The 13,724-nt window shown below is 39.0% G+C and overlaps 1 protein-coding gene and 1 long non-coding RNA gene across 2 annotated transcripts in view; one reads left to right on the top strand and one right to left on the bottom strand.

The window, feature by feature from the left end:
- The window catches only part of LOC110052995 (uncharacterized), a 208,340-nt gene that overhangs the window by 53,619 nt on the left and 140,997 nt on the right, over nt 1–13,724 (top strand). The window lies entirely within an intron of this gene.
- On the bottom strand, nt 4,846–11,462 carry LOC110053005 (E3 ubiquitin-protein ligase MYLIP-like). The gene is made up of 4 exons (XM_020759190.2): nt 11,244–11,462; nt 10,933–11,123; nt 10,363–10,752; nt 4,846–6,934 (listed from the first exon to the last, which is right to left on the bottom strand). The coding sequence occupies exons 1-4, from the start codon at nt 11,328–11,330 to the stop codon at nt 6,328–6,330; spliced, it is 1,275 nt and encodes a 424-aa protein (XP_020614849.1). The 5' UTR covers nt 11,331–11,462; the 3' UTR covers nt 4,846–6,327.

Below are 13,724 nucleotides of genomic sequence, written 5' to 3' on the forward strand. Positions count from 1 at the left end.
GGGCTATGTCATATTACAGACAACACAAAAATTCAAGGCTTCTTACGGATGGCCTTCTTTTGAAGCGAAAACATACAGACTTGTATCACAAAGGAGGGAACGATATAAAAAACCAGGCACGCAATTCGTGCATGTGTTTCGCTGCGAGATCACTCTCTATAGTCTATATACATCTATTCATAATTCCGCTAGGATAATTTTTTTAGGTGATTTTCTTCACTTTTGCTGAAAGATGGAGGATTCAATGGTTATGAGTGGCATTTTTAATGTATCAGTCAATTCGAAACTTAGACATCCCCTCCGGGTACCACCCCAAACATTGGACATGAATCAGGAGCAAATGCCCCACCTTAGGATCCCACTAGGTGATCAAATGACCCTACCCCCGGAACACCTGATGGGAAAACTAGTAATGAGAAAGAAAAAAATTCACCCTCGGCAACCCCACTTTGATCTTCCACTGTGTCGTAAGTATTGCTTTTATATCATTAAAATATGTTGTCAAATGCCCTACGTCATGCTTGATCAGTATCAACCACAGAAGTCAAATTCTTGCCCATCCCCCGGGGGGGGGGGCATATCAACTTTTAAAATATCCGGGGTATGGCCGGAAGAGGTGTTGATGTCTTTATTTGTTCGATACATAACTACAGTAGACTGAGTTTGGGAAGCTGACGTTTGGAGCGGCCAAGCGGCCGACCAATTCCTCGATATCGAGGAGGACATCTACTTGGTAGTGTTCAGTTTATGAGTTCGTTGATGACTGAGCAGTCCGATTCTCGAACCCGGCGCCGATTCGCAGACAGATGGGGCATACATGCATCTGAACCCCCCACCCACCCCCCCTCACCCTGGTTTCGTTTCCCAGTGATCGGTTCACCGTAGAAGATCTTCTTGGGTAGCCTGAACGAGGGCATACGAACAATGTGACCATCCTAGCGAAGTTGGTTCTTGATACTTGTGATATTGGCCTCTTCCAATACACTGCTGTTGGTTCCTCTGTCCTGCCACTTGATGTTGAGTATACGGCGGAGACGTTGCTGATGAGACTTCTCAAGACTTAAGAGATGGCAACCACATGTATGTCGTCCAAGTTTCCGAGCCATATAACAAGGTCGGCAGGATGATGGCCTTGTATACCTTCATCTGAAGACCAGTGAAAACCTGGAGGAGGTCAGTCGAAGAGGGGCTCTAAGAAACCAGCATCACCTGGAATACCGCAAAAAGAACAGCCGCGAACAGAGTCCGCTGCTACAGCATTGTAACCGCCCTTTGTTCCACCAGGAACGTAATGGCCCAACTAACTAACTATACCTTCGTCTTGGTGTTGGTATAGATGTTCCTGTTATCAAACACTCGGGTTCTAAGTCCTCCGAAGGTACTACTAGGGGATTTCAGACGGACTTGAATTTCAGCTTCCAGGTCTGCCTTACTTGACAGGCAACTACCAAGATACGTGAAATGTTCTGCAGAGCTGAGGCACTGCTCTTCAACTGTGATCTCTAGCTCTTGTCGCTCTTGTGTTTTGTGTGATGGTTCGAACAAAACTTGTGTCTTCCGAGCATTAAGTGTGAGGCATAGCGTACTGAGGGCATGACTGAAGGCATCCATAGCTGCTTGAAGGTCTTCCTCTGAGTGAGCCTCTAGGGCGTTCTCATCAGCATATTGAAGCCCAAGTATTTCCATGTGAGTAGTTCGTCCTAGCCCTCAGTCATCGTAGGTTGAACAGCATGTTATCCATCCTAAACTCCAAACTTAAGTATTGGCAGGAGTTAACTGCGCACCCTCAGGGCACTGTTTGTTTTAGCAGAGCTCCTGCGCGCTGGTGGCGTGCGAGCGGAGCCCAATACCTCAGAAAATGTGGTACAAACTCATCGATCTAAGAAAAATTTGGTTGTCCGTACGCCACTTGCTCTCCGCGTGCGCTAGCTGAGTAGCTGAGCCCGATACCTTGAAAACCATTACTATAGGCACATCTTTGATATTGGACATCCATGTTACGGTCAACTGACAGCTGTGAAAACAAGGTATTCGCTGCCCAGTATCACGTGACCATATCGCAGGTTCAGGTTTAAAAGTCATCGGGGTCGCGTGTTTCTTTGAAGTTGACCGCTTCCCAGATACTGGTTTTCGATTGGATCGTGGGTTCAAGCCAGGTTATTACTCTGGGGGAGAAGGAGTAGGCTCGATTACCAGCCGCTGTTCGGGAAAAGAGCCCGCGCTCCTCCCCCGAACTCACTTCTCGGGGAGGAACGTAGACCGGACTCGAGAAAGCGGCGGAAATCGAGCCTAGAGAAGGAGCGGGTACGTACAAAGGCGAAATAGACCAATTTCGATTAAAATTCAGCCTTAAATAATAGACCTCAGCACGAGGCTCAGAAGAATAAACTCCACAAACTCTGTATTTATTCCCCAGAGCCTCGTACTAAGGTCTATAGCTGGGTTTTCACGTGACGTCACTAAAATTCAAACTACAAAACTATCGATCATCCTGAGTGTTAAGAGACTAATAGTTGCGTGACCGTGACATGTTGTGTTACCCGAGTTACCAGTTGACATGTAATACGAGATTTTGTATTTTGAGCCTTTTGTTTTGTTCTGTCGTATTATCGAGATCGTGTTGTAAGAAAATATTCGCATACCGTCATCGCGAGAAGAATAAACGTACAAGTTGGACCCGTTTCAGTTACTTCGTTGTTTGTTTCGTTATTTTACGATTGGTACCGTCAACCGATTACAACACTGAGATTTTACTTTAATGATGTATAAGAGCAGCTGAAAACTAATATTCAAACAAATTTTCGTTCCGAATGGGTTCTTGGTTTTGTGATACACTACGCTTGAATTTCTACGCTTTTGCGTGACGCCGCATTTACATGACGGCCCAGAGAGCAGTCATGATGGTTAAAAAAGTGACATTTCGAGGAATTTGGCTATCTGAACAGTTCATGTCTTAAAAAAAAATATTATTTTAATGGTTTAGAGTTCCTCGAGGGATAAATTCACGCTTTTGTAGCAAAACTCAGTGACAGATGTTTCTGTCGGTTTCCGGCCGCCATGTTGGTGCCCATACGGATGGGCACCAGCAAGGCGTCTCAATACAAATCTCTATAAATTTGGGTAAAAAATTTCTCCGCATATCTTGCATAAGAAAAGTTGCTGTGACTAGAATCTTGGAGATAGTCTTTGCATATTTACCTTTTTTCATTTCCCAAATTCTGGACTTTATCTATTGAACGGTTTTGATTTTTATTTTGATTTATTTTGAATGGCGTGACACTGAAACCCAGCAATTGTTTTAGGCTGAATTTCAATATATCGAAATTGGTCTATTTCCGCGCAAATTAATCCCTGGCGCGTTCTTCCGAGATATCTTGTCAGTCCCTGTTCGGTTCTTAACTGGAAAAAAAAATAGTTTGAAACCACACGCTGAACAGTTACATGCTAAGAATTAATCATATTTTGAGTTTCTGATCCAAGAAAAACAAATCCTTTATTTCCCTTTTATGGTTGACTTAGTGCAACCAGGAGATCCGATTTTAGGCTTGGCTAAATCTATTATTTATTTCCTCTAAGAGCCTCCTCCCCTTGTAAAAGTTACTTCACGCGGGTTCCACCCTGCCTCGTCCTTGGTTGGAACGTGGTTTCCGTTGTGTTGTGGAACGTAACGAGCTTTTAGTTAATTAAAATGAAATATGTTAAGGTATACAATTATTACTTGTGGAATTGGTCTGCCAATAAACATCGTGAGGCCCTAAACATCTGGGGTCACGTGACCACATTTTTTCTTTAAAAATCTATATTATGGAAAGAGCATATTGAAAATACCAAAATGGCCAAGTCTGAGCCCCTGGCATTAAAGATTAAGTTTATACGACGGTTAAAATTTTCAGAAAAGTTGGAGGATTTGTATGGAAAATTTTGCATGCTGGAGAGCAAGGCCTTGCTCTCGCACAACTTTTTCCATACCAGACCGTTGGAACGAGGTTGAAGGATGACAATCTCAAAAAATGCTAATAAAAAATAAAAAATAAAAAATAAAAAAAAATAAAAATCAGTTTACTAATACTCAGGTGTCGAAGTGTTTAGCACTACTGTACTAATTGCAGACACTGAAAATAGGCAAACAAATATTGTAAATTAAAAAACTTGTTAAAACACCAACTGGCGGGAGGCTGACCACTTGGCCATTTACAAAGCGTGGAGGAGTTGAATTTGGAACCACCAAACACAAATCCATCGCCCTAACCACTAGCCCACGCCGCCTCCACAAAGCTCCTGCTATATGTTACTGTAAATGTTTTCAAGTATTGTAACCTTTTAGTCAATTCAAAGCTGATATAGCAAGTGCTTGCGTACAGGAGCATAAATCAAAGAAAAAGACCAGTTACAATTCTGAGACAGTTCTAATGGATTTTCACAATGGTGGTCATGATTACAAGAAAAACTGTCTCCATTTGAACTTTAACTAACATGCTCTTCCCTCCGAGTTGTGCGAGTCTTTACATGTCAGGGCCTTACCGCAAAAATGTTGCCAAACCTCACTGCAACTGCAGCCATCAAGCCAGCATTTATCTCCAGTGTCCAAGACATGCAGTGATAAAAATTCCCCCATGAACAGGATGCTAGTCCACCCCAGGGTTACCTTCCAGCAAAAAAATTCTCCTTGGGTGGAGAGACATTGCTTTGCCCAAGTAAAAAACATAACATATTGGCAAGGGCTTGAACCAGAACCTCCCACTCACCCCAATGCAATAACCATTAATGCACTGCGTCCCCAACAAACCTTTAAAGTTGAAGTACAACGTCAAAGTACAACTGTAACAAAACCCACGCACAAAACTGTTATTTCAGTTAGTTTCACTTTATTACAATAATCAGAGGATATTTACAACTTTCATATTGCAACAAAAGTAACATACTATTTAATGTGATATTTCTAACAAATATTAAATTTTTCTTTACAACAAAAACAAGATCTCAAAATATCCTTGAGCTATAAAAAAGACTGAGAGACATACTTTAAAAATCCTTGAAAAGTCTGAATTGTTTATGAAAGATTATATGAAAGGGAAATCAGATAAAAACAAGGGCAGAAGCGCATTCAAGGATTTTGAAAATCAATGTTATTGCTGATGATATTTGAGTAACTAAGTCAAAATTATCAAATTTTTGCTGGTTTGTGTTGAACCTGCACCACATTCCAGGCCACTTAGTTTGAAACGAAAAATAAAATAAATAGGCAAAGGGGAAAATAATAAAACTCATACAGTAAAATAAATGAACAGAAATTAAAACAATAATTATATTATTGTGTACTTAAACATGCATGAAATGATATACATTACCAGTGATTCATAGGCGTGTTTTTGGGACATACGACATCACAAGGGTTTATCGAAGGCAGGAGAGGCAAGGTCTTAGTTACAATGGGTAGCATTAAAAATACAGGGTGTACTAATCATGTTAGAATCTTTTGTTTAACTTATTAGAGAATATTACTTTGAGCATTACATAAAATATAGACTACAATAACTCTGTGCAATAAATTAGTTTAGAAATTTCATCTCCAGGTCAGGTAACAATGTAACATTGGTGCATTTCACCTGTTATCAGGAAGAGCAGTGCTTTGCTGAACAGGTTTTACAATTAATTTTAAATACTGGTAAAGAAAAATATGTTCAATGGCAGTAATTATTGTTCAGATATGTATATGCTGTATAGTCAGGAAGAACTTAGCTCATCTATTCACTGTAGCTAGAAACACCTTTCAGTTTACAAAAGTACAAAATGTTTCCAATCTAGAACCTTATCTATGTTGTCCTGGCTTTACTAAGTTCTAAATTAATGGTCTTAAAACTTCAACACATATTCTAACTAAACAATGTTGATATACAAGATAACTTCAATAACTATCAAATAATTATTTAATCAGGTCCCCTTAAATTATTCAGATAAAAACTCTTCGACTAATAAATTTGTCTCCCACATGTCAGTCAAATTCCTTTCAAATCCATTCAATTTCATAACCTACAAAACTATACTCTCCTTCAAAAATACTTTTACCGTACAGTAAGTCCTGTTAATTCTTACAAGCATTTAAAGCATGTCTGCTAAGCTCGTCATCTTCACTTCGCATTTGATGTGGTCTGGCTCACATTTGCCTAGCATCTTCCTTGGATCATGCGCAAGACTGGCACAATAGTGGCATCAGCTTTTTGGTCCTGATCAAACACACGGTTGCAACTGAATGTTGTCTGGAAAGAGGACTTAAACACTACTGAGTGTAAAATGTCACTAGCACTTGTTTCAGTGTCGCCTTCTAATTCAGCCAACTGCAACTGGGAAGAAAACATGTTGAGTGCGTTCAATCTGCCCTCTGCAAATAGGACACAGGTCGATGCTGGCTGCACAGACACTGCATGAAACCATGTGTCCACATGGACAAAACACTGTGTCAATCTGAGAGTCCATGCAGATTTTGCACTTGAAAGAGTCTTCCATTTTGGATAACTGTTCCTGGAGCTTAGCAGCTTGGACGTCAGAGGTTGCAGGCCTGTCTTCAACCTGGAAACTAGCAGGAATATTTTGAATAGGATCACATCCAAGCTTATACAAAACCCTTCGACAATGATCATAAACTTCCTTAGAAGTCCTCTGAACATCAAAAATGTACTTTTTCTCCGATTCTTCATCTCCAAAAAATGAGATAAGTGTCTCCCTCAAGTCTCTTGTGAATTGATCTGTCACAGCATTCCGTACAGTCTCACAGCGGTAAAATGCATGATACTCTGTAATGGATCTGTATAAAGCACACGCTGCTTCTTGACTAAGAAGTCTGAATGTGAACATGGCTTCACCATCACAGGTAATTATTCTGAGGTACAGATTGTTTTTCACATGGGTTGCCATCTTAAGACCGTTGTACGAAAACCTGGAACAATAAATAAATACATTTGTAAAACTACGTTAACTTGACAGTACAGAACAAACTATTTAAATGCACTTTTTGGTAATAACACAAGAATAAATGAATCCATGGAAGGATACAATATTATTGTGGCAACAATGAATAAATATTTTGATGTACAGTCGACTCCCAATAACTCGAACCTTCAAGGGAAATTGAAAAAGGTTTGAGTTATCGTGAGTTGAGAACAAATGAGTGTTTAATGTTTTTCTATTCATGCACTGTACACTTTAATCAAATTTGATTACACTTCAAGGGAGCCTAGAGATTTAATGACATTTTGAAAAAGAAGTTAAGAAGCAACACTTTGTGAAAACCAGTTGAACCTGAACTGAACTAACATGTTTTGTGTTATGTAAAAGAAAGGAAAAAAAAATCACACTGCTGCTTCAAAATAGATTTAATATTTTGGACTACAGTACACTGTGTGTTTTGACTTATTCCGTACTGACAGACATGGCTTGAGTTCTTGAGGGTAAAATTATATAGAAAATGACCAGAAGGGAAATGAAAATTGCTTCAAGTTAGCAGGAGGTTCGAGTTACAGCAAATGTACGATGGAAATCTAGGGGAAATCGATTTTGGTTCGAGCTAGTGTGAGGTTCAAGTTGGCGAGTGTTCAAGTTATCGGGAGTCGACTGTATTACTGATTTGCTCTAGGTTGTGTGTTTAAGCAAGATTTGAGATGCGGCAGCCAAGTTTTCTATCAGACTTATGATAACACCCTGCGAGGGGTCTTAAGCAGTATAATTCAGAATGTAGGAGGTATTTCCACAGTAATGAGGGCACATTTGTTAGAGGTTTCTAAATTAGCTAAAAATAGGTCTCAATGCAGAACTTCAGAATGATTAAAATGTACAATACAATATGAAATTTTTCTTGTCTCCCAAAGTTGGCCTATGCACATTAAGATTTTTTAAAACTCTGGGCTCCAATTTTGATGTTATTGGCACAATTCATAATACGGTAAGATTAGATTTCACCAGCATCTTGCAAGTCTCTATTTTAGCCATCCACACTACTTTACTGGAAAAGTTAAAGAATGACACTATTCCTGGTCTTAGTTGAGTATAAGCGGTGGTGTTGAAGTCAACTTAACTTCCTGACAAAAATCACTTCTCTTCCAAGTAGCAGACATTCTACAATAATATTGATGCTCACAAAAATATATTTGTGGCTAGGTACACAGTTATTTTGGGAAATCACTAAGGAATGATGTAGCGAGTTATCTATGGTTAGTAACATCACAAAGAATTATGTGAGAAATATGGTACTAAGTGAGACAGACAGTATTGATCATGCTACTCTTCAGTGCAGCTGAAAGGGCTAAGTGCTACTGTATAAATACATGACACTGACGTCCAGCAGGCCATAGGAACAAACAATAATTTAACAACAAAACTGTGCATGGTTACCACAAGACATCAAAAATTCCCTGACTTTTCCCTTTAAGAAATAAAATTTTCCAGACCAAATAATTACAGAAAATCAGATGATATTTGTTTCTTCACAGTTATCCCTTCAACCATTCTTAAGATTGATAAGTTTTCAACTAACTGGCATTCTTTGCTATGAGAAACTTTGTTGAGATCACAGTGACTCCAAACTTTCCAGCTTTAAATGTTATTAAATAAGTTGTGTTTAATTATTTCAATTTTCCCTGACTTTTCTTCAAAATGTCAATTTTCCATAATGCAAATTACATGTAACATTTCCCGACTTTTTAATGACCTTGAAGAATGTATTTTGCTTGACCATTTCCTGACCTGTAACAATTCTGCTGTGCTCATATGTAGCTATAATGAGCAATTATTGTTAACTTTTGTTGTTAGGCATAATATGTTTCATTAAATCCCAAGACCAAGGCAAAAACATATGATGCTTATAACTATAACTGCTGCATCTTATGAATATTTATCCATACATGTCTTGAACTCCTTGAACAAGGAAAACAAAAAGATGGAACAAGGAAAATAAAAAGAAGGGCGAGAAAAAGGGCTTAGACCATGAACAATGCATCAATCAGGAGCAAAAACTGCTGCTGCACCTGGTAACATCATTCCTTACTAAACAGGGTGATTGTTTTGAAATGATTATGTTCTTGCCAATTTGAAGTTTGGCTTCAAGCCAGGAAAGTATGTTAATTCATCTGACACTGACATCAAGTAGTGCAATTATAGAAAACCACAAGATTACATGTTTGCACAACATACTGCAGATGACTAAAATATTATTATTTTTTTTTTTTTAAAAAAATGAAAAGCAAAACAAAAAATTGAGTATCCTTTGCTCAAAGTAATCTATTAAACCAGGCGTCAGAGTTAAATAACAGAAAATAACACGTTTATGTCTCCACTTGATATGAACGAACCAAAACCTTGATATAACCTATAATACTTTCACACTTCACCCTTAACATTGAAAATTTGCATAAAATCAGCTAAAAAGCTTCATTTGACATGTGATGACATCGTGTTCGACAGAACAAACAAAGGTAGCGGTCACGTCTAAGGCAAAAATAAAATACTACAATGCCAACACTAAATTAAAAAATCTCGAAAAATATAAAGTACAAACAGTTTAAACCTTTAGCGGCTAAAGAAAGAAAGCTTATTTTGTTCAAATATTCAGATCAGCTAAACCGACTGTTCATTATTCAGCTCACGAGGCCAAAGCAAGTTGTGTACACATAATTGATAAACATGAACGGCAAATATCACGTACCGTAAGGCCCTCAGCTTTTTTTATGCTGGCGCAATAAAACTTTTGTTGTTTCATTTTTTTAGTGTACAAAAATATTTGCATTTGATATATATCAGTATAATTCTCAATGGAGTAGCTATGAGAAGACAGTTCAGATACTCGGGAGGTAACACACGAACGAAACATGTCCTTCATAATGCACGTACGTCTAATTACAAAAGTCCAAGAATAACGAAAAATAAAATAGTGGAATAATACATCAGAGTGTCTCATGGGTTAAATTTCCTGAAGGGAAATTAAATCTGTCCACGCAAGAAGAGGGATTTGCGATCTTCTCCACGACCTGAACTTATATGCAAACAAGCTTCGCAAATAATTGCAACAAATTTTTCAGTTAACACTTAGATTCGGTTCAATTAATTCAAAACGCTGAAAATGCGTGTATCTGCGGTACTGTATACACCAAACACACCATCAAACCCTGATTTTTGAACCCCGAAGTCGATCTTGTCAACGGATTTCCTGAAATGCAACTCAGCTATGTGTCCATGGAAGGAAAGAAAGAAACGTCTGAATGTCAAGACTGTTCTTTACTTCCCATGATCACAGTTAGGATCCTAAATTGAAATGTCCCTACTGCCTACAATATGGAATGATTTGTACAAGAATTAACTGGCAATTGTTCGTACCTTTCGATAAAGTTGAAGTCGGCATCATAGATTTTTATCTCTTCAGTTCCAACACCAATGTGCAGGGACTGTCCTGACTCGTTTTTCGCCAGATGATACTCCATTCCGTAGTTTTCCATCGAGGAAAGTTCTTTAATGAAAAATTGCTTAGCTGCGACCGATCGTACACCTTTGAGCTTGGCATGTTCCACTGAAACATTACTGCGAAACTCCGACGTCCACTGCGATTCAACTTCCGATGCTTGACAAAAATCACAAGGCGAGTAAGAATCACCGTGATCTCCGATGGTTGCTTGAGCGATGAAAGCATACACGGTCGCTGCTTTTTCTGGATCTGGTATTATCTTCCCTTCGTCCAAGTCTCTCTTCAAATGCAAGAAATACTGATGTCTGCAAAAGGAAGAAACGGTAACATCATTTACTTCGAGTGTACAGCTGACACAAGCAACTCTTATACCTTGATATGTAAGGTGCATGTACTTTCCCGATGGCGCCAAAAATTGTCAGAGATATAATACAAGATCCCTAAATTCAAACATACATACTCAAAAGACATTTGAACAATCCTACCTGGTCGAATCTTGAAGTAAATACTGAGGCTGAACGAAAAATTTGACGCGAAACTGCAAACGGTACGGTGGACCACCGGGGATTTGTCGTCGAATTCTATTTCTAGAGTTTAACCAAAGCACTTCGTTCTTTGGACCCGTAAACTGCAATCCAAAATAGTCTAGTTCGATGATACCAAGTCTTTTGCAGACCTACGGAACAGAAGTAAAACGTAGATGATAAATAAACGCAAGGAAAAAGTTACATCAGAAATTTCCACTTGAAAGCAAATTTCTGGACTTTGAGCCCAACAGCAGAAACAACGTACGAACCGCTTGTAAAAGCTCCTGTCCCCGCGCTTTTTCCCGAATTTTGAATTCTGTGAGGACACAGTCGGGCATAGACACATAACACAGCATTCTGCGTCGAGGGCTTGATTTTTCCCGCTACCTATCTCAGAGAAATTCGATACACAACTACATTCATGACAAACGCCGGCCGAGCTCTTGTTGTTCTGCAAAAAAATTTTTTTTCCGAGTTCATTTTCAACTGAACTTCGATCTGAAAGGTCATTCCCTGTTCACGTGGAAGACATCCAGGGAACCAATCAGATTAGCGTGATTAATTTATCCACCAATCAAACAAGCTACAGGAAACCATCTGGGGTTTCCCCGCCCTCCAGGCGGAAAATTATGAACATGGGTAAAAATAAATTGCGTTTTACAAGCAACTTTTCTGCTTGAGTAATGACATTTCGTTTTCCTCTCGTGATTTATCAGGTGATTTCTGCAAGCAACCCAGAAATCCGACGGTTCAGTTGCTTCACGTGCCAATTGTTGTAACTCAACGACGTCAACAATAGAACAGAATTGCATGTCTGGGCAAGGACCGGACGTAAAGGTCGGTTTCAAAAAATTAGAGCGAAAACGAATAAACATAAATATATTTTTTGTAATTTGCGTGGCAGTTCAGTTGTCTCTGTACTGCAAATATCAACTAGACCACAGGATGACAGAATAGGATTGACTGAGCTAAATTCAGTATTCCGTGATCGCAATGAATAAAGGTGTCATAGAAAATTAGGAAGATAGAAACACTGTGTCAGTGAATTTATTAAGGAAATAAAAGCAGAAATGGCACATTCCAGTAAACCGTAAGAGATAACCAAACGTGTTCGGCTGTCGAACTAAGTAAGACTATCCGTACTATTTCAGCCATAAAGGGTGGGATTAAAAGAAGATTAGTTAAGATAAACAGTACAATTGAAATCCGGGACAGATCAGAGAAACTTTTATTTCAAACTAATCCAAAATTATACTGACTCCGAGCCTTCGTTCTAAAGCTGTCATTTTCAGTGACAAGCCTTTTAATTTTGTGCCTCGACTATACTGAAAGCCAAGTATTCAGACGTATTGTAAACATACCCTTAAATTTATCAGTAATGAAATAAATGAAAGACTAACGATTCGGACGATTTAACGAAATAGAGACTTACTGGGAAAATAAAACCAGCCTTTTTTTTTCTGGAGCGACTTCAGTGTGAACTAACGGGTATTGAAGAAAAAATGTGAATCAACTGGGATCATCGGTCGAATTCGTGCACTGCTTAGAGGAAAGTTTCGGCCATGAACCGGCGGCTAGCAAACAAGCAAAGCGGTTTCATCATTTAACTCATTCACACTAATTCAGGCTCTCGTTAGTAACTACGGAAACTGCCATAGTTTTTGTCCGGGGTTTTTGCTGGTCGTCTGTTTGATATGCAACAAAAGGCCGGTCAAGACGATAGTTTATCAATTCTGCCTCAACGGTGACATTCGGTCCACAAGTCAATCAACTTATGGGCTAGGCTCGATTTCCGCCGCTTTCTCGAGTCCGGTCTACGTTCCTCCCTGAGTTCGGGGGAGGAGCGCGGGCTCCTTTCCCGAACAGCGGCTAGTAATCGAGCCTACTTATGGGCTTTTCCCAGTTATTTTGAATGGGAGGTCATGATATATATTTAAGACCCGAAACTGAAAAGCAAACTACGTAGAGAGAGTGAGCTGTTTCCTAAGCGCCGAAAAACACAAAGGTTGTTTTGAAAGAAGGCTAGCCAAGATAATAAATCCACTGTTTGCAGTTTGCGCTTTACGCCAGTTACATGACACTTTCTCGGATGCTAATTGAAACCGAAACAGTCGCTTGTCTCCAAATTGATTACCACAACAGTAGTGTACGTTTCTTCCTGCTCATAACTGTGTAGTTATTTTTTATGTAAAAGAACGAATCTAAAAGTGTTTTTCCTTTCCGTGATGCAATATTGGCTTCACGAGGGTATCACACCTCCAACTTATTTAAACGGGAAAATATCACAAATGTCAATGTTTGTACGGGGCTATCTCTTCAGCATAAGGTGCATCTTGAAAGGTATAAGGAAACCACAAAAACATTTCTTCATGTTTCTTGGGAATGTAAACTATTAACTGAGTTGATATTAGCAAGTTTTACGTTTTAGAAAGGTTTCGTGTGCACCGAACCTTGAAACCCAGATATTGCATCATAAAATAAGCTGTTTAAGCACACCAATCAGAAACAATAAGTCGTTTATTTACCCACAAAAAGGGTCTCTACAACTGGTTTGTTTTGGAGTGTAAACAAAAGTTCACGCCATGATAATTTCGCTTAAATATGGAATGAAAGTGAAATGATTCGAATGAAGTCCGAAGCAATGCCAGAAGTCTTCAGGAAGAGAATATATCTAGACCTTTAAGTCGATAATCCGGTGTTAAAACATGACTTTTTTTCCTGCACAACTTAAAAGTCAGACGTTCTGGCGT

The sequence above is a fragment of the Orbicella faveolata genome, unplaced genomic scaffold (assembly GCF_042242905.1).
Source record: "Orbicella faveolata isolate gen_17 unplaced genomic scaffold, um_ofav_v1 contig_3, whole genome shotgun sequence".
Classification (NCBI taxonomy): Eukaryota; Metazoa; Cnidaria; class Anthozoa; order Scleractinia; family Merulinidae; genus Orbicella; species Orbicella faveolata.